Source organism: Megalobrama amblycephala, linkage group LG14, assembly GCF_018812025.1.
Source record: "Megalobrama amblycephala isolate DHTTF-2021 linkage group LG14, ASM1881202v1, whole genome shotgun sequence".
In the NCBI taxonomy this organism is placed as follows: domain Eukaryota; kingdom Metazoa; phylum Chordata; class Actinopteri; order Cypriniformes; family Xenocyprididae; genus Megalobrama; species Megalobrama amblycephala.
The window spans coordinates 13718-33959 of record NC_063057.1 but is presented as its reverse complement, the minus strand read 5'-3'; the positions used below and the strand labels follow the sequence as shown (position 1 = coordinate 33959).

Below are 20242 nucleotides of genomic sequence, written 5' to 3'. Positions count from 1 at the left end.
AAAAGCGGAAGCTGCAGTCAGTGTCATTCTTTCAGGGATACATGCAGCCCTCGTTCAGACTAAATTCTACACTTGTTCATCGAAAACAGCATGTGTGCATTTTAGAATAAATTTGTAAATGGTATTTGAAACCACAGATGTCTATAAGTTTGAAACCGTTTTCATCATGGAAGTGTTTGAATGTTAGTTTAAAATATAATAGTAAATGGGCTCAAGGATCTTAATCAAATGAACACAGTAACTAAGCTGCTGACGTCACCTCTCCTGTCCGCCCGCCTCCGACCTGCTCTTGCTGTCAATCTGCGTCTGGCCACGCCCGCTTAAAAAAAAGCTGCTTTTTCTGTCAATCATCGCCAGGCCACGCCCGACACAAGTACGTTCTTCCTGTCAATCATCGCCAGGCCACGCCTCTCCCGTGCCTCTTACACAAACAGCAGCAGCTCGAGAGAGAGTAAATAGAGAAAAGATGGCGGAGTTCATTCAGCTCAACAAACCCACCGAACCGAAACCAGCGTCCCAGAACCGGGAGCACCATCATCATCCTCCACCGGCCAAGAAAATCCGACAGGAGGAGAAAATTTTTAAAGCCAAGAAGATGAACGGAGGCGCGGAGCAGCAGAATTACAGCAGCAAACCGAAAAACAAGAAAACCAAAACAGAGAAAGACAGAGACCGAGAGAAAGATAGAGAGAGGGAGAAAGAGAAAGGCAAAGAGAGAGAAAAAGAGAGGAAGAAACACAAACTGGCGGCTGAAAATCACCTCAGTGTGAAGAAGGAAAACGGAGAGCTGAAGTTGTCGCAGAAAGGTATCGACAGTCGCTTTGCTGCTCGGGCGCTGTTTGTGATTACGGGCCGATGGTTCGCTAGATGTGATCTGTGCGAGCGTGTGTATGTGTGTTTGTTTATGATGTGTTTATTGTGCCTCGGTGGGCGCGTGTGTGTTTATTTGTGTGTCGAAAACATCCGACAGCGCGCGCTAGTTAGCTTAGCATCGGCGCGCGACTCGAACGGTGACGGAGCGCGTGCAGCTGCAATGTGACCCGCCGCAGAACGAGCATTAAACCGTAATAGCGTAATAATATGTGCTGTTATTGCGGAGAGAATCACTCTGACACCAAACATAACCCATAAACACATGTTTATATTCAAATATCATCTCCATCTGTAGAACGGTAGAATAATTACCTGTAGTAATAAACACAGTAAACTGCTGTCATTCCTGAAATATCTATTCAGACACCAAAACGTGAACATTATCGATTATCATAATTATAATATCGGCTGTATTGTTGCTGAAATGTTACTGGCACCTCGGACATGTTGTTACCGATGTGTTTATTTACAGCAGAAACATGAATTCAGATGAAGTTGCATTGAAACTGTGTTTGTGACAGCAATGTTCTGTTACTTGTAATAATAAATATGATTTTATCCGTGTTACACTTCACTCTCACATGCATGTCATACTGAAAACTGCGAATGTTGCTGGTGTGTGTCTTTTATATCAGGCCTGTTACATACATGAACAACACACTAATAAAGCACTAACCAATCTGTGTGATGAATCTTTCAGCACTAAAAATCCCCAAACAGCCACATTCAGTCTTTAAGACACGCTGCTGTTTGTCTGTCCTGGACTAGAGTTGCTAACCAGTTACTCGCTAACTCATTAAAGTTCAGTTATGCTCCTAACAAAGGCAGTAAATGGACTGTAGATCTTCTCAGAAGCAGCAGCATTTCTTCAGTGGACAGACCTGATCTCAGAAACACATGCTCCGAGATCATTTACGAACAGCTGACATAAAAATGATCATTCTGTCATCATTTACTCGCTCTTATGTCACTCCAAACCTGTATGACTTTATTCATAAGTGGAACACTAAAGAAGATATTTTGAATAAAATTTTGTCCATATGATTAGTCAAAGAGATACAGGCCCGGTTTCACAAGACTGGGCTTAGATTGAGCCAGGATTAGACCTTGGTTCAATTAGGACATTTAAATAGCATTTATTTATGTGCCTTAAAAAAAAAAAAAAAAAAAAAAAAAACATAACTGATGTGCATCTTGAGACAAAACAATGTAACTGACACATTTTATGATATCTCAGTGCAAGTTGTTTTGAGTAAAAACAGGTCAAACATACATTTTAGTCTGTGACTAGATTTAAGCCTTGTCTGTGAAACCGGGGGACAATGTTTTGGACACCATTTTCTTCCACTGTATTGACAAAAATAGTTTTAGAGTCATGCTTGCTTTCTTTCACAGTTTGTGCAGTTTGTCTGAATGGTAACGTTATTTTATTCTGGAATTTATCCTCAAGATTGTGTTCTGGTTTTAACTGACCAGAAAAATCAAAAGGCAAAAATAAGAAACGATCTTGTGCATAAAAGAAAATTAAGCGTCTTTTAGGACTGTTAATTTTATGACATCTTATCCAGGTATATGAAAATAGAGTAGGGAAATGTGTGTTTGGGTGCTGTAGATTACTAGTTCAAGATCTGAGCTGGTAACGTTCATGAACTTTCACCCTTGTGTCTGAGCGTTCACACGTGACATGGGTGAATGTTTGGGCCTCTTTTAACCGTCTGATGTGTTTCTTTCTCCTACAGAACACACCATCAAAGACAAAGAGAAACAGAGAGACCGAGACCGTGAGAAAAAGAGAGAGAGAGAGAAGGACAGAGAAAAAGAGCAGGAGAAAGAGATGAAGGAGAAAAGAAAACATAAGCTGATGACGGAGATGAAGAGAGAGAACGGAGAGGTGAAGATCCTGCAGAAAGGTAAGCGGTTTTTCATTTGTAATTCACAACTCTGTCACCTGTGTTAGTGACATTTGACCTTTGACCTGGGCTACAGGTCCTGTGAGACGCTAGTAACATGCACCAGGTTCACTTTTTCACATTCACATAACTTCCTAACGTTATTATTATCATATAATATTCAAAAAATTGGGGTTCCTAAAAACAACAGAGTGAATATAATTTCGACTGAGACACAATCACAACTAAAAAGAGTCTGTTTAGTTTGATCCCAAAATGAGATACAAGAACCAAGTGTGAGCGCTTTGTGTTGGCAGCAGGTTGTGCTTTCTTTGTTGTTTTATGCCTGAATGATCTGAAGTTTTCAAACGAGATGGAAATGTATTTTTTTGGCTAAAATCGTGGAGCCAGTCCTGTGACCTGGAGCCTCGGCTTAAACGAGATCGACCGTTTTAGATTAGCGATGTGACGCCGTCATACAATGCAGGGCCTAAAACTAACTTTTTGCCACGCCTGCCAATGGCTGGTGACTTAAAATTTACCTGCCAAAACTATTTTTTATCAGCCATGGAACAAAAACAGGCAGTAATGACACTAATATTTTAGATATAAGTGAAAATTCACAATTCTCTATTCCAATTTCAATACCACGGCTAAAACTAGCTTAACTAATATAATTTTAATAGCATACATTTTTAAAGACAAGTAACAGTCAGTAATTAAAAAACAAAAATCAAATTATTGATTAGTCAAATTATTAAATTATTATTTCAAGCTGTAGCAAAAAAACAAAAAACAAAGATAAAAATGAAAAAACAGCTTTTCAGGCAGGTCTAACAGTAGTTTTCAGGTACAGAACTTTAATAATAAGCTAATCAAATAAACAACACTGCATCTTCAAGTTCAAGAGCAGTGAGTTATTTTTTTTCCCTTTGTTGTTTAGTTAACATTAAAAATGCAGACAGCAGTGACAAAATTTAGTGATTTTGTGTGAATTTGTCTGTTCAAGCACAGGAAGTCATGAAAGAGAGTTCAACTTTAAATTTGCGTGCTGTCTGCTATAGTGCGCCCTTTGAATGTTTCGAAGTTGAAGTGCTCTTTAAGCACCACACTTAAGTAGAAGTACAAAAGTATTCAAAATTTTTTGTACTTAAGTATTGCAAGTAGTTTATTTTAAAATTTACTACTCAAGTACTGAAAGTAAAAGTACAAGTATTGTGTTATGTAGTTATTAAAGAAAGTAGTCAAAAGTTTGAACATCATATTGTTTTTATTATTTCATATGATAAATCTAAAGGACAATCACAATTCCTTTGGCTGTAACTTTTTGTAAACAAAAACAGATTAAGTGTGATTAAGTACCACTTGAGATGCAGACAAGTTGAGATGCTTTGTTTGTTGTCAGCACTTTGATTTCATTACCAAAAAGTTTATTTTCACTAATAGTCTAATTTTATACCATATACAATTGAATAAAATTAACAGCTAGCTAACAACAACTTGCTTTGCACTTTTTTTCTGTGTTCACCTCACTCCAGTCTAAACTAGGCTAAATTATTTTTTTTAGGTAATTTTTCTACACATTGTCATATAAATAACCTAAAAATACTGTAGTTCATTAAGATTAAATCTTACTAACCACTCTTACTAAAAAAATGGGTTAAGCACACTTATATTCTCATTTCAAGAGGTGTTCTGAGTAAATGATTTGTTTGTAACACTTTATAATATGGTTTGATTTGTTAACATTACATTAGTTAATGTATTAGACTAATAACCAACATGAACTAACCATGATCAATACATTTGTTACTGTATTTATTAATCTTTGTTAATCTTAGTTAATAAAAATACAGCTGTTCATTGTTTGTATATGTTACTTCACAGTGCACATTAACTATGTAAACAAATAGAGAGCAATTTGAGAGCAAGACAGCGTTCGTGTTGTGTTAAGACGGTGAATGCGCGCGCGCGGCCGGGGCACTCTCTCTCTCTCTCTCTCTCCCTCTCTCTCTCTCTCTTTCAGTGCAGGAAAACTCCTGCATTAGTTATGTCAGTGTAAATCTATACTACCATTAACCTATAAAACACTACTACACTATAAAAACGGGCGTGTGATTAAGCAGCACCAAAGGAGACATGCTCTACGATTTATTTTTGGCAACAGTAGGCTGTCATAAAATAAGAGAAAGTTGACATTAGTGATGGGTCAAAAATACCATTCAACGCGCTGCGTGACCAGTGCCCAAGGAAGTCGACCGGAAGTTGAAGTCGGCCGGGTGCCACCATCTTGTAGCAGAACTTCACTTGCGTTAGCATCCCCATTGACTCCCATTCATTTTGGCGTCACTTTGACAGTGAATAACTTTACATCTGAGGCGTTTAAAGACTCCATTTGTCCATTATTTATTTCTAAAGATACACGACAATGTATAAAGGGCTCCATTACCTTCTATGTTACATTATGGCCCCGTAGATACAGTTTTTGTAAAAATAGGCTAACGATTGCGTCATAACCACTCGACTCTCTGTCGCACAGTAGAGAAATTACCGTACAGACAGGAGGAGAAGCTCGCAGGCAATAGTATGCATTAACTTAATATGGCGTACTGGCGTTACATTTTAAAATACTATACAAAATAATTAATCAGAATACTTACTCCTGCTCACTCACGCCAAAGAACTCCCCGCTCAAGCTCGCCGTCTCTGCAAGATTAACGATGGCAGTTTGCACGCACAGCTACTAGAAGATTTACATCTGTCAGACAGGTTGCTGACGTCATCAAGCTTAGTTTGAGTCTGCGCGTCAGAAACGGAAGTGCTAAAAATCGCTAAAAATGGGCTTCACTTGTCTCAATTGAGTTCCAATGGGGTCGCTGTGTCCATTTCTTTTACTGTCTATGTGCGTGACAGCCTTTATGATAGCCAGCTAGTTAACGTTAAGTGAACACCGCAGCATGTCGCTAGTTAGCAAAAGGGCTTAACTTACTGATGGGATGAAGGTGGTGTTTTTGGTTCGTCCATCTTTTTCGCTGATCAAAAGGCAGAACGGGAGCACGCGCAGTCTTCTTAATCGCTTGATTCGCTTGATGTGCCAGCTTCATCAAACCTGCCATCCACCGTTCTGGCAGTGGTAATGTGGGTTTGGAATGGAATGATTCGTAACATTTTTATAATTGTAACGAGTAACGATGCAGCACATAAAAAAATATCGGAGTAAAAGTATTAACTCATCGAAAATATGTACTGAAGTAAAAGTGGAAGTAGGAGAAAAAAATAATACTCTAGTAAAGTACAGATACCGCATTTTAGTACTTAAGTACAGTAGTGAAGTAGTTCTACTTCGTTACTATACATCTCTGTAATTTTAGGCCCTGATACTGACCTCCCGTACGATATTGCTTATTTAAGAAATGATATTCCAGATCATTCAAATATGTCAAAAAAAAAAATGTTCATATGTTTAAAAGGTCTAGCAATAATTTGACATCAGACTCAGTGAATTGTTCAGAGTTCTTAACTGACTCACTGAACCATGAGTCATTTTTTGATCATGTCTGATTCGAAATAAAGCGGGAAATGTGTGATCTGTGCCTCAGGCTTGATACATTCAGTGTCTTTACTGGCTTGTTTTTATGACAGTGTGTAAAGATACATATTCACAACTGAGGTTTGTTCTTGTAATCAGTAATAATTAGGGATGCACTGAGATGAAAATTTGGGGCCGAAACCAAATTTTTATTTATTTATTAATTTATTTTTCAAAGCTATTAGTATCAGAGCATGTGAGCAGATAGCAGGGAGTGGATCAGTGAACGAGTGGGAGTGTCATTTTACCACACCACAGTACAGCAGGGCTATTGCAAACGGAAACGAACAAGTCCAGAGAAATGTCATGTTGGCATGTTATTTGAGTGGACTTTACTTTGCCGGTGAGCGTGAGCGGTACATGAGTGGAGCGTTAGGGCCGTGAGCGACTGAGCGGAGAGCGTAGCGCACACACGGAGCGGAACATTGAGCAGTCACTTCTAAGTTGTGCATCTTCGGAAGCGGAGCCGCTCGCAAAGTTACAAAACATGCTGTGTGAGAGTGACACCTGATCGCTAAACATGGAGGGGCGGGGCGGCATATTTTCGTCTTATATTTCTGGCCTTTTTTCTCTTTTAGCCAAAATACAAAAATGGCATTATAATAATGATATTCTAAATAACATTGTTTGGTTATTGGTTAGCATATGAGATCCACTTGTAAGATTGACTGTGTTTGAGTGACATACTAGAATCATAATCTTGATTTTATTGTTTTTTTAAGCAGTCAGAAATATTATTTCAAAACAGACTTATATATGTATGTATGTTATGTACAGTATGTGTATATATATATATATATATATATATGGCATAAATGCAGTCAAGATTACTAGAGTAATACATTAAAACTACAACTATTTTATACTAAACTTGAAAAATACTTTTTATTTTTATGTAACTTGCTCCGTCATAGTCTATGTACCTTCTTTACAGCACACAGCAGAGGCTGTTGTTAAAAGCTCAAGTAAGAAGATATGAACTTACTCCAGGTTTCACAGACTTAACCAAGTCTCAGACTAAAATGCATGTTTTATATGAAAGCGTCTTGTAATAACAAGACTTAAAATATGTCAGTGTCATTGTTTTGTCTCAAGATGCACACCGCTAGTAATGTTTTTTCTAAGGCATCTTTATAAAAGCTACTTAAATGTCCTAATTGAACTAAGGCCTAATCCTGGCTTAATCTAAGCAGTGTCTTTATATTTATTTGCTGGAATCATGACATTGATATAAGGTTAATAGTTGATCATATGGAGGAGATGGACAAAACATGAGCAGCATCAGGAGTTCATTGGCTGCAGTTTCTGCTGTTTGTCGGACTTTTGTGCGTTTGATAGATTTGAGTTTGTCAGTGTGCAGCTTGTTTTTTGTGTTTTTCTTTCACATCAGCTGTTAAACTCTCAACTGTCCTTGCTTAAAACACACTTCTCATATTAATTTCTCATAGTCACCCTCTAGATTGTTTAACGCACTACACAATTGTTTATACACAATTGATGACTAAACTAAATAATCATGTTACATTATTTGAATAAAGTAGCGTGTTAGTTACTTTTAAATTGTTTTTGCATCCCTGTTTTAAGGTGTTTTATTGACCATTTTATTGACATAAATGAAATATTGATTCCTCGATTTTAATCGATTCTCATTTTGATGAACCGATATTGAGAATTAAATCCCAAGAATCGATCTTTCAGTCTGTGCTGTTTTCTGTTGACGCATAAAAAAATTTCACTCAACATGATTTGTAGCTCCTGCCGTCCAATAATCTGAATAAGATTTGTGCTTTGATATGAAACAGTGTCAGCTTTCAAATTCTGTAAGTTTTATAATGAAATTCCCATATTAAATGTGCTTTATCTCTTTAATGTGTGGTGAGATCATGAACCGATCATCTCTTCATCTTTACTAATAGTTACAGCAGCAAACAAACATGAACTTACATCAGAAGGTGTTGAAAGATACAAAACAACTTACTGAAAGGAATCATATCTCTCATGTAATAAAACAATCAGTGTTTCAACCGTGGAAAGATGTCAATAAAATTCATTGACCATAAACTCAATAGTCAGTTAGGAAACAGTTTGATAAATATATGCACTGTATTACATATTCATTATATTTTTTATTTAAAGTGTTCTTCATTATTAATGTTTTATGAAAGCCACTCTTTAAAGGTGCCCTAGAATTAAAAATTGAATTTACCTCGGCATAGTTGAATAACAAGAGTTCAGTACATGGAAATGACATACAGTGAGTCTCAAACTCCATTGTTTCCTCCTTCTTATGTAAATCTCATTTGTTTAAAAGACCTCCGAAGAACAGGCGAATCTCAACATAACACCTACTGTTACGTAACAGTCGGGATCATTAATATGTACGCCCCCAATATTTGCATATGCCAGCCCATGTTCAAGGCATTATACAAGGGCAGCCAGTATTAACGTCTGGATCTGTGCACAGCTGAATCATCAGACTAGGTAAGCAAGCAAGAACAACAGCGAAAAATGGCAGATGGAGCAATAATAACTGACATGATCCATGATATCATGATATTTTTAGTGATATTTGTAAATTGTCTTTCTAAATGTTTCGTTAGCATTTTGTTAATTGCTAAATGTGGTTAAAGTTACCATCGTTTCTTACTGTATTCACGGAAGACAAGACTGTCGTTACTTGCAGTCTGTATAATTCATAAACACAACTTCATTCTTTATAAATCTCTCCAACAGTGTGTAATGTTAGCTTTAGCCACGCAGCACTATCAAACTCATTCAGAATCAAATGTAAACATCCAAATAAACACCATACTTACGCGATTAGACATGCTGCATGACCAACACTTTGTAAAGATCCATTTTGAGGGTTATATTAGCTGTGTGAACTTTGTTTATGCTGTTTAAGGCAGTCGAGAGCTCGGGGGCGGGGAGCACGAGAATTAAAGGGGCCGCAGCCTGAATCGGTGCATATGTAATGATGCTCCAAAATAGGCAGTTAAAAAAATGAATAAAAAAAAAAAATCTATGGGGTATTTTGAGCTGAAACTTCACAGACACATTCAGGGGACACCTTAGACTTATATTACATCTTTTGAAAACACGTTCTACGGCACCTTTAAGTGTTGTGTTAATATTTCAAAAAATAGGGAGGAGCCTTTGAGCAAGGCACCGAACCCCCAATCACTCCCCAGGCACCGCAACAAAACTGCTCCGGGTGTGTGTTCACGGTGTGTGTGAGTGCTAGGGCGTGTTGTGTGTTGGTGTGTTCATGCGGCACGTGTCATTTGTCTGAGACTAGAGCTGCAGTCTGTTGCAGGATTCATTGGTTCTGTTGCAGTGACCTGTGTGTTCTGGTTCTAATGGCTCAAGTCCATATTTGTTCAGGAGTAACAGAATCAAGAAAGTGTTCCAGGAAGTCTTCAAGGTGTTCAGCGGTTCAAAACCAGACTGAATCAGCGAGACAGTCGCAGTCACAGCAGTTTATTCTCCAGGTTGGGTTGGGAATGGGCATTTAGAGTCATTTTGTAGTCGAGTACCTTAACAGACAAAAAAAAAAAATCATCATCTCGACGTCACATGTAAACTGAGCCCCCCAATGCTTTTAAGTGAGTTTCATGGGAAATTGTAGGTTTTAGAGTCAAACGTGAAAAAATAAATAAATAAATTTGTGAGTATTTCGAACAATGTTTTTGCTAGTTGGAGCTGAACGAGTATTCAACTTGTGGATTTACTCAAACTTGCCTAATGTGTGTCCCCTTCACTACAGAATCCTTTAAGTGAAGCACTCTGGAGATTTACAGACCGCGACTTGTAAACGAGTCATTTGATACATCACTGTCTGCTCCTGTGCTTATTAGCTCTGTTGGTTGTTGGGGGCAAAATAATTTTTTCTTTTGTTCTGAGGATGTTTGTAAAGTTAATCACCTTTCTCCTGTGCTGTAGGTGACAGAGAGAAGCCGAAGATAAACTCCGCTGAGGACTTGCTGATGAAAAAGGTAAAGAAGAAAAAGAAAAAGAAACATAAAGAAGGTGAAAAGCGAAAGCAGCCCAAGATGTACAGCAAGTCTAGCCAGACAGTTTGTACTGATCTCCCCAAATCTGGGACGGAATTCAAGCCACCGCCTCCCGTCCAGCAGGGCGGCTCTGTGAGCTCCAGCTGCAGCCTGAAGCAGGAGAACAGCTGCACACAGAGTTCGAGCGCTACAGACGGAGACGGCGTGGCCAAAGCCGCTAAACTGCCCGGGCTGGACCGGCTGGAGTTCGGCTGTCTGGTTCATGTGGAGAACCAGCCCAACGGAGGCGCCCTGGTGCTGCACGCCTACAGCAAAGAGCTCTCTGTCCTGTCTCCTGTGGAGATGCAGAGGTTTGCGCAGGAGTTTGTGACCTTGGCGTTTTGCGAGGACCAGGACGGGGCCGCCAACTACGTCATGGGTGTGATTCATGGGGCCGCCTCCTACCTCCCAGACTTCCTGGAGTACTTCTCCAGTAAGTTCCCCAACTCACCCGTCAAAATGGAAATCCTGGGGAAAAAGGACATCGAGACGACTACTATGGCAAACTTTCACTCTCAGGTTAGTAGACAGACTTCGCAGGTCGTGTGTTTGTAGGTTCATCTGGAGCTGCATCAGAGAAGCGACACAGGAGATTAAACATCATTCATCTGCACTGAAAGCAAAAATATGACTCTTATTAACAGATCATGGACCTCATATATAAATGCTGCATACACACCAAATGGGTGACAAAAAGTGCATATGCCACTTCCCATGCAAACATTATTAAAATGATTATGCTGAAGCTTCTGCTATTGGTATTTATGTGTGCACTTTGCACAGGGACAGGTTTCTGTCAGATTCAATAAGGATTTTTTTTGTGCTTACACGCTCTATCAGGATATATCAGGTTTTATCCATGAGGCTCCAGATGATCGTGATGTTAATGTGCCATGGGGTGGTGTGAGAAAAAAAATCTGTGATACATCACTTTCTTTATTCTGAATAGATTCCCATCAGAGTCTAATTTTTCGCAGCCACACTTTACAGGAGCACTTATAAGTGCATTAGAGACAGCCATGTGAAAGTAGTTAAACTATTAAAAATGTGTTCAACAGCATTTTTTTATTTGGTATTAAGAGTTGTTGCATTTCACTGGTATTGGTAATGGCTGCTGAATTTTGGTATCATGTCAACATGAAGTAGACAACTGGATGACAGGATTGCAGTAGTCCAGTCTAGAAATGACAAGGTCCTGGATGAGAAGTTCTGCTCGGTTAGGAAGGGCGTGATCTTCCTGATGATGTGCAGTGCTGGTTCTGGTAGGGATTATTGTTAATGAACCGAACTGGATGGTGAAACTGTACTGTACTGTTGCAGTGGCTAGATTGAGTTGCAGTTGATGTTCCTTTATTCATGCCGGGACATTCGCCAGATAGTCAGTGCAGATACTGTGGGATTGTCTGGTTACAGTAAAAAGCAAAGCTGTGTGTCATCAGCACAGCAATGGTAAGAGCAGAGATCAAAATGTCATTGTGTTTGATTGTGTGTGACCTGTGAGTTGACTTAACTCTTACACACACAGACGATATCACAGACACAACCCAAACATGCAGACAGACCCGTGAGATCTGATGTTGGGAGAATCATCTCATTAGAAACAGCATCTGCTCCTCCTCCGTTTGTACCAATAATAGAAACGTGACCTCCATAAAACGGCTGGACACAGAGAGAGAGAGAGAGAGAGCAGCGTTTGTTCTGCTGCATGTCAGGCAGAGATGAGTCAGTCCTGCAGGCATTAGCAGGCTGGACATGACTGGAGTGATGTCATCATTCCCATAATGCACTGCTCACTTCACATTCCCTTGGTCACATGACCTCATACAGCTCTTCACTGGCGCTTCATTATTCATTCAAGAAAACACAATAATTGTGTCAAAACATTTCAAACTAATTGCAGTTCTGCTGTGTGTTCACGGCTGCTGAGAGCGTCTTTTGCTCAATTATTCTTTATTGTGCTTTTGGATATTTTTATGGACTGTACTACTATGGGTGTAACGATGCACGATTCGATACGATTCACAGTATTGAACTTGCGATACTTCAATCTAAAATAAAGAATAGGGTTAGATTATTATTATTACTTTTGAGACATTTGGTAACAAGTTAACCAAAATGATTAAAATGCTAAATTTGGTACAGACTTGCGGGTGGGCTTGAATAGGCTTGGACTCTGTCCTGCCTGCACAGGGCCACGGTGACACCAGAATAAAAATATTTATGATTCTGAAAATACAGAATTATGTTAGACACATATACTTGCACTCTCCCAGGTGAAAAAAAGTATATTTCTATAATGTACTTAAAGTGCTCTATTTTCGCGCACTAATTTTGTACTTAAAGGTGCTAAAGAGGATGTTTTGTTCTATACATTTTTGCAATATTACTTGAAACTGTCTTTACTAACTGATAAAAGACTATTTATTAGGTGCACTGAAAGGAATAATATCAATATACATCATCTGTGCACGAGGTAGGGCCTTAAGAACATCAGCCAATCGCGTAAACAATTGGCCCTCTGGCTTGTCAATCACTGTCATGACGTTCCTTGTGTGAGACATGCGCGGCTGTGCGCTCCAGTAACTTTCCACACTCCACAGGCGCCGCATGCAATGTTTTTGTCAGGAGACGAGTAACAACTGCAGATTATGAGTTACCTGCGGCTGAGTCCGACTTAATGAATCCACTAACATGACACAGCGAATGCCGGTGGTAAACACTCGTGTTCCAATACTCGTGCACGAGTTTTGGGAGGCGTTCCCTCGAAATGAGCTGTGAAGGAGGGGGGTTGTTCTCACGCATGCGCTCATTTCAAAAACTCACTAACAATCTTTGGTTTCTCAGTCGACAAAAAGATTCTCTTTAGCACCTTTAATATACTAAAAATTCTTCTTTAGCACTTCTAAGTGTACTCAACCATGAAATATGAACTAAAATGTGCTTTTAATATACTATCTCTGTATGGAAAAAAAAAGAGCACCAGGCATTTTTTCATCTGGCTAAAATGGTGTGGTGGACACATGTTAACTGAATATTTATCATTAGGCATATGGCCTTTTAGTCTCTTTTGCATTTATGCAATATACTGGAGCCAAACCTGATAAGGGAGTCAAGAAGATTCCACAGACACCTATCAAATCGAATGTTTACGAAGCATATGTGATTCTGGAGGAGAGTTTTCATGAAGGTCCATTTTATGTGCAAATTACTCAGAATTTACTCGTATATTTACGAGAGTTTCATGAATGAGGCCCAGTGTGTCTCCTCAGAAGACTTGAATTTGGATTAGACCACTCGATTGATTATTTTTACGATGCCTTTATGACCATTTTTTGGATCTTTTAAGTTTAAGGGAATTGACACTAAATGGAGGGAAAGAAATCTATCAAGTTTTATAAAAAATATCTTTGTGCTTGGAAGATGAACGAAAATCTTATGTTGAAATGTCATGAGGGTGAGTACATGATGACAGAATTTGCATTTTTGGGTGAATTATACTTTATAAAGCTGAGCCTTGGATAAAACTAACTCCGTATCACGAATCATATCGTTTACATCACTGATACATATTGTTGCAGTTTTATATCGCAATATCTCAATATAACAAAGTTTTGTGACACCCCTATTTACAGCACAAATCACATATAGAAACAATGACACATGACAGTGGTGTGTGGTGTGTGTTCAGGTGAGGAGGAGTTACTCACACGGGACGTACCGCGCCGGCGCTATGAGGCAAATCAGTCTGGTGGGTGCTGTGGACGAGGAGGTGGGCGATTATTTCCCAGAATTCCTCAGCATGTTGGAGAAGTCGCCCTTCTTGGAGGTGTGTTTCCCCTGTCTTTCTTGCACACACACTTTTCTTTTGACAGCAGTGTATTGATCAGTGTTTTGTGAGGTTGAATTTGTGTGTGTGTGTGTGTGTGTGTGTGTGTGTGTGTGTGTGTGTGTGTGTGTAGCGGACGCTGCCGTGGGGGACGTTCTCCAGTCTGAAGCTGAAGAGCCCGACAGAGAGTGACGACGGTCCCATCATGTGGGTTCGGCCCGGAGAGCAGATGATCCCCGTCACTGACATGCCAAAGTCTCCCTTCAAGCGGAAACGGTAACGCAGCAACCTTCACACCTGTGTGTGTGTTTGTCCGTCTCTTAGTTTCACACAGACATCACAACCCTTTCTAATTTCAGTCCAGAACATCATCAACATCTTCATCATGAACACAGAGCTGCAACAGTTCAGATCAATAACGTCAGTGCTCAACACACACACAATGTTCAAGACAAGGTTACGGCCTTGTCAAACAGACACACTCACTCACACAGATACACAACAGACACACACACGTGTTGAGTGTCAGTGATTCTCCAGGATCAATGCTTGTGTGTGTGTTTCATTTGTAATGTAAATGATGCTGAAAATAATCATAATTAGTCCTTTTTGCAGGTCAACCAATGAAATTAAGAATCTCCAGTATTTGCCTCGAGCCAGTGAGCCACGAGAGATGCTGTTTGAGGACCGAACCCGAGCTCATGCTGACCACATCGGTCAAGGGTTTGAACGCCAGACTACTGCTGCCGTGGGAGTGCTGAAAGCCGTGCGCTGCGGTGAAGGGTGAGCGCGCACACACACACACACACACACTTTCTCCACACACACTTCTGGTTCACTATCCTTGTAGGGACTCTCCATAGGCATAATGGTTTTTATACTGTACAAACTGTACATTCTCTCCCCCTACACTACCCCTACCCCTAAACCTACCCATCACAGGAAACTGTGCACACTTTTATATTTTCAAAAAACATCATTTAGTATGTTTATTAATCCATTTCCCACATGGGGACTGCTGGCTGGTCCCCACAATATAGGTGATTTCAGGTTTTACTATCCTTGTGGGTACCATTTGGTCACCAAAATGTAATATAAACCTATACACACACACACACACACACTCACATATAGACACTCGTGTACACACACATTCTCACATACACACAACATACTCTACACACTTACACAGGCACACATACACAGAGTCAGCCGACATGCAGCTGTGATTCTTCTGGAAGGGTCATGAATCACCTGACCGGTGTGATGTGTTGCGTGAGCTGCTGATCTTGTGTCATTGTCTGTGTTTGTGTTCTCTTGCAGTGCTGAACCTCCACGCATAACCAAAGACGTGATCTGTTTCCACGCTGCTGATTTTCCTGACGTGGTGCAGCGGCTTCAGCTAGACCTGTACGAGCCGCCCCTGTCTCAGGTGAGCTCACTTATATACTGGATGTTGCATACATCCTCTTTGAAACCCTCACTAGTGCACATCACACATGATCCGCTCACAGAGGTTTGTGCTCAAATGTTTAAGATTTGACTGTGATATGTTGTACTTCTTCTGGGGTTGTCACGATATCATAAACATATCTTACGACACTACACCAGCTGAAGTATCACAATACCATGCAGTATTGTGTTAATTCATAATTCAAATCTACAAAATGAGCAACATTTTCATACATAACATAGATGTAAATTAAACACGGGAGGGTCGAAGGGTGACCTCTGACCTGACGTAGGGCGTATGACATGGGCAGGATATTTTTCTTACAAAAACCCATCGTTTCGCTTCTGAAGGCATTTATTAACCCACTGGAGCATATGGATTACTTTAATGATGGATGGATGTGCTTTTTAGAGCTTGAAAAACATTTTTGGGTGAACTCTTCCTTTAATCTAAATGTGGGCATCATCGGGATGTTCGCTAACGGTACATCGCTGCAAGTTCATTTGCAAAAACAGATAACTCCGTTTTTTTTATTTTCACAAAACATGTTTTTTTTATTGTGCATTCCAGGTAATATCAATCAAACTGCAGTTGGGCTGTTTTGATTAAGTAATAATAACTCCAAAAAATACAGGTAACTTACAAAATTAAAGTTCATTGAAAGTATGTTTTTTTTTTATATATATATTAAAAGTTTGTTTCTTAGCAAAAGCAGATAACTTCAACAGTCGTTTTTGGCAAAAGCAGATAACTCCACATTTCAGCTAAACAAAACCAAGTAATTGCTTTGTAATTGCATTTAAAACACACGTGTGCACAAAACGCACACACACACGCAAAAGGACAACCAAGGGTTTAGCATGTAAGACGTGTATGGTGTACAAGGACTTGCAGGAGTCGAAATTATAAATCCTTGAAATCCTCAAAATTATATATCCAGGTGACTCTTGTGGGGGGATTTTTTCCAAAAAAATCAGACACAGCAGCAGGATTTGGCTGCTGTCACTTTAATACCGAATGCATGGATCCAATATAGGCAACTGTTACACATGCAGTTACACAACTGTTTACGTTCAAAACCGTGCATTCTCGTCAGGACGGTCATTTTGTACATACATTTGTGTGTATTTGACAATGTAAGCGCAATTTGGTACTCGCAAGCTGTTTGTGAGGCTGCTTGTGTGTGTGTGCTTTGAGTGTGCATGAGCGCTCCGTCTCTAGGAGAGCGAGCGAGTTCTGATTGGGTTAAACTCTGCTACATGTCATGCCATTCCTCTCACATGAGGCGATCGGTAGCCGGTCAATCGGAGCACCCCTAAAAAACAGCAAACAAGAACAATTCCCAAAGAAACTGAGAAAAATCCAAATGCTTGAAATAAGACCAAAATATGGCGACCTGCACCGGCCCATCAATGGACAGGAAACGGTTGAAGAGAGCGCTCCGCACAGCAGCCTTACAAACATAAACACAACAGACACCTCTGTCGATAGGGTTAGGGTTGGTGAAAATTGCCAAACATAACACATCTATGGTCGCTGTAATGTTTAATAGCGGATATCAAATGCATGACACCAGAAGGCTGCTATGGTGACCATTGTGTCAATCATCACGCATGTCACGAGCGAGTCGTGTTCTGCACACACACGCTGAGGGTTTGAACAGCTCTGTACGTTCATGATGTTTCTTTTATTAAAATTATTCTGAATGTTGTTTTGGATTAAAGTGTGCTACATGTGACTTTGTGTGGGGCTGGAAAACCCCAACACGTCACTGCAATGTCAAAAGTGGACCGGATTCATATGAAGTGTAACGAGTGTGTCCTGCTCATTCTCTCTCCAGTGTGTGCAGTGGGTCGACGATGCTAAACTCAATCAGCTGAGGCGAGAGGGAATCCGCTACGCTCGTATCCAGCTCTACGATAATGACATCTACTTTATCCCTCGCAACGTGGTTCACCAGTTCAAGAGCGTGTCGGCCGTGTGCAGCCTCGCCTGGCATGTGCGCTTGAAACAGTATCATCAGGAGCCCGAGGAAGAGGAGGCTCGCGAGGAAGGCGCTGAGCTGAAGCAGCACATCATCAAGCAGGAGTCGACTGGTGAGAACATCAAAGCTGCTGCAAACACGGACTTCAGACCCGCGCGAGAGTCGCCGTGCGTAACGCAAATAAAGATGGAGAGGGCGGAGCTACTTGCCGAGAGACCGCCCAAGGCTCTTCCCGGAAGCAACAGCTTGACCCCGCCTCTTGTCTCCTCGCCTGACGGACGACCCAAAGTGCACCACGTGTCAGAATGTCCCAGCGCTCCCTCACACCCTTCCACCGCCGCAGCCAACACGTCACGCAACTCCACAGCCAGTCCGTACACACCCAAAGCCACACACACACCGGCTCCAACCAAACACACACACCCCTCGGCATCCAGGTATTTCCACTCTTCCTCTGTCCCCAAACCGGGCCACACACCCTCAACACCCACTAAACCCAGCCATTCTGCCAACACAACCAAACCAACACAAAGTACAAACACCACCAAACCCACACACTCTACTAACACAACCAAACCCACACAAAGTACTAACACAACCAAACCCACACACTCTACTAACACAACCAAACCCACACAAAGTACTAACACAACCAAACCCACACACTCTACTAACACAACCAAACCCACACAAAGTACTAACATACCCAAACTAACACAAAGTACTAACACAACCAAACCCACACACTCTGCGAACACAGCCAAACACACACACTCCACACTAATAACCAAACCCGGCCCCAAACTGAGCTCTGGACTGTCAATCAGCTGGACTGCTCCGCCCCTGGCCCCGCCCCATTCGAGGCCGGACCGCCCCCAAGACTCTCTGCACCCAAAGGCCGTCAGGCCGCACCCGCATGAACCACACAAAGACTTTTTATACTGATTTGTACAGAACGGTTTTTAAACAGCGCTTCATTTATTCACGTTCATTTCTACTGTCGGTTTTACTTTCTTTTTAATCGATCTGACAAGAGCAGAGAAAGAAACAGCGGCACGTCTCCAAGACTTCTGTTAGACAGTCAACTTCTGCTGAATCTCTCTCATCTGTCTCTCTCTCTTTCTCTCTGTCTTTCTCCTGTTACTGGTTGTCAACATGGCAAATGTAGCTCGTAACTCGCTCCTCAGTGCCTGTCCGTAACTGTGAAATATCCAAGCACTTCGGCTCGGCTGCACTGAGAAAATACTTCAAATCCAAACAGGTCCTTGAATAATATATTTTCAGTTGTAGGCTTTAGTCGTATTAGAGCTGACATGAACATATATATTTTTTGTAAGATGACAATTCTTTTAAAGACTCTACAGGCTTTTCCATAGAGCTTATTTATATCAAGGGTTTCTTTGGTTCTGTTTGATTCGTCAGCACTGTAGTGTACATAACGATTTTTCTAAAGCAAATGTGTAGTGTGATTTATACTGAAATAAGAACCTCCTAATAAAAGGTTCAGTTTGTTGGATTGGTGTCGTGTCTGTAAACCTCATCTACATGATCTGAAGCTACTGAGAAGTGAAACATCACGACATCGGTCTCACATCCAGACCATCTTCAGGGATGAGGTTTTGCTGTACTTCTACCGATTTGTTTTGTGTTATGTCTGATAGCGATCTGTCTGTCACATTGCTGATCTTCGAGCTAAACTCTGGAATAGACTTCACACACTCGTTCTTAGTTTAATCTGGACTTAAGACTCATCTTTTCAGTCAAGTGTCCTCCTCATAGTTCATTCCTCAATCATAGTTATCCGCCAGAACCGCAAACACTTACTCTATACATTACGTGAATGAATTTTCTCTCTCTTCTCACTTTTGGGTTCTGGGACTCCTTGATCCAGCTTTGGCCCAGGCTAATGTCCCATTCCCAACATTCTGTGCTGCTGAACAAATTTGCAAACTTTGCCAAGTGACCATTGTAAATCAACTATTACTGACTGCGCACCTTCCCGTCTTCCTCATTTGACCTCACAAAGACTGAACTGCTGCCGTCTAACCCGAGCGTAATCTGCACCCATCACATCAGAGACGAGCCTCAAAGACACTTGCTTGTTCATGTTTATGTTGACGTTGTTGAGCTAGAGGAGAAGGTGCCACAGTCGCCTCTGACTGCGGGATTAGAGCATTATGAAGTGACGTTCCCCTGATTAAACCGCTCAGTGTGAAGTATTATGGCATTATAGACGTAACAGTATGGCTTTCTGTAAAGCTGCTTTGAAACAATGTGCATTGTGTAAAGCGCTATATAAATAAATTTGAGTGGACAAATAGGCCCCATAGATGCATGTCTGTGATCAGATCACAAGTGGTCAGCTCTAAATACAAGTGTAACCACATGCAGAGGTCATCAGAAACACGTGACCTCGTCGCATGAGTTAACGCTCATCTGCAGATTGTTGCATTCGCTATGATGTTTTTTGAACATCACAAAATTTAGAGTACAGAGACAAAGTCAAGTCACCTTTACTTATTCAGTGCTGTATACAATACAGATTGTTTCAAAGCAGCTTTACGGTCATAAACAGG

At 40.7% G+C, this 20242-nt stretch overlaps 1 protein-coding gene across 1 annotated transcript; it reads left to right on the top strand.

The window, feature by feature from the left end:
• The first annotated feature begins 328 nt into the window (after positions 1–328).
• LOC125244779 (lysine-specific demethylase RSBN1L-like) lies at positions 329–19182 on the top strand. Its single transcript, XM_048155013.1, has 8 exons — positions 329–806; positions 2613–2783; positions 10294–10922; positions 14092–14229; positions 14363–14505; positions 14845–15012; positions 15553–15661; positions 17523–19182. Exons 1-8 carry the CDS (start codon positions 467–469, stop codon positions 18609–18611), a joined length of 2787 nt encoding a protein of 928 aa, XP_048010970.1. The 5' UTR covers positions 329–466; the 3' UTR covers positions 18612–19182.
• The last annotated feature ends 1060 nt before the right edge of the window (positions 19183–20242 follow it).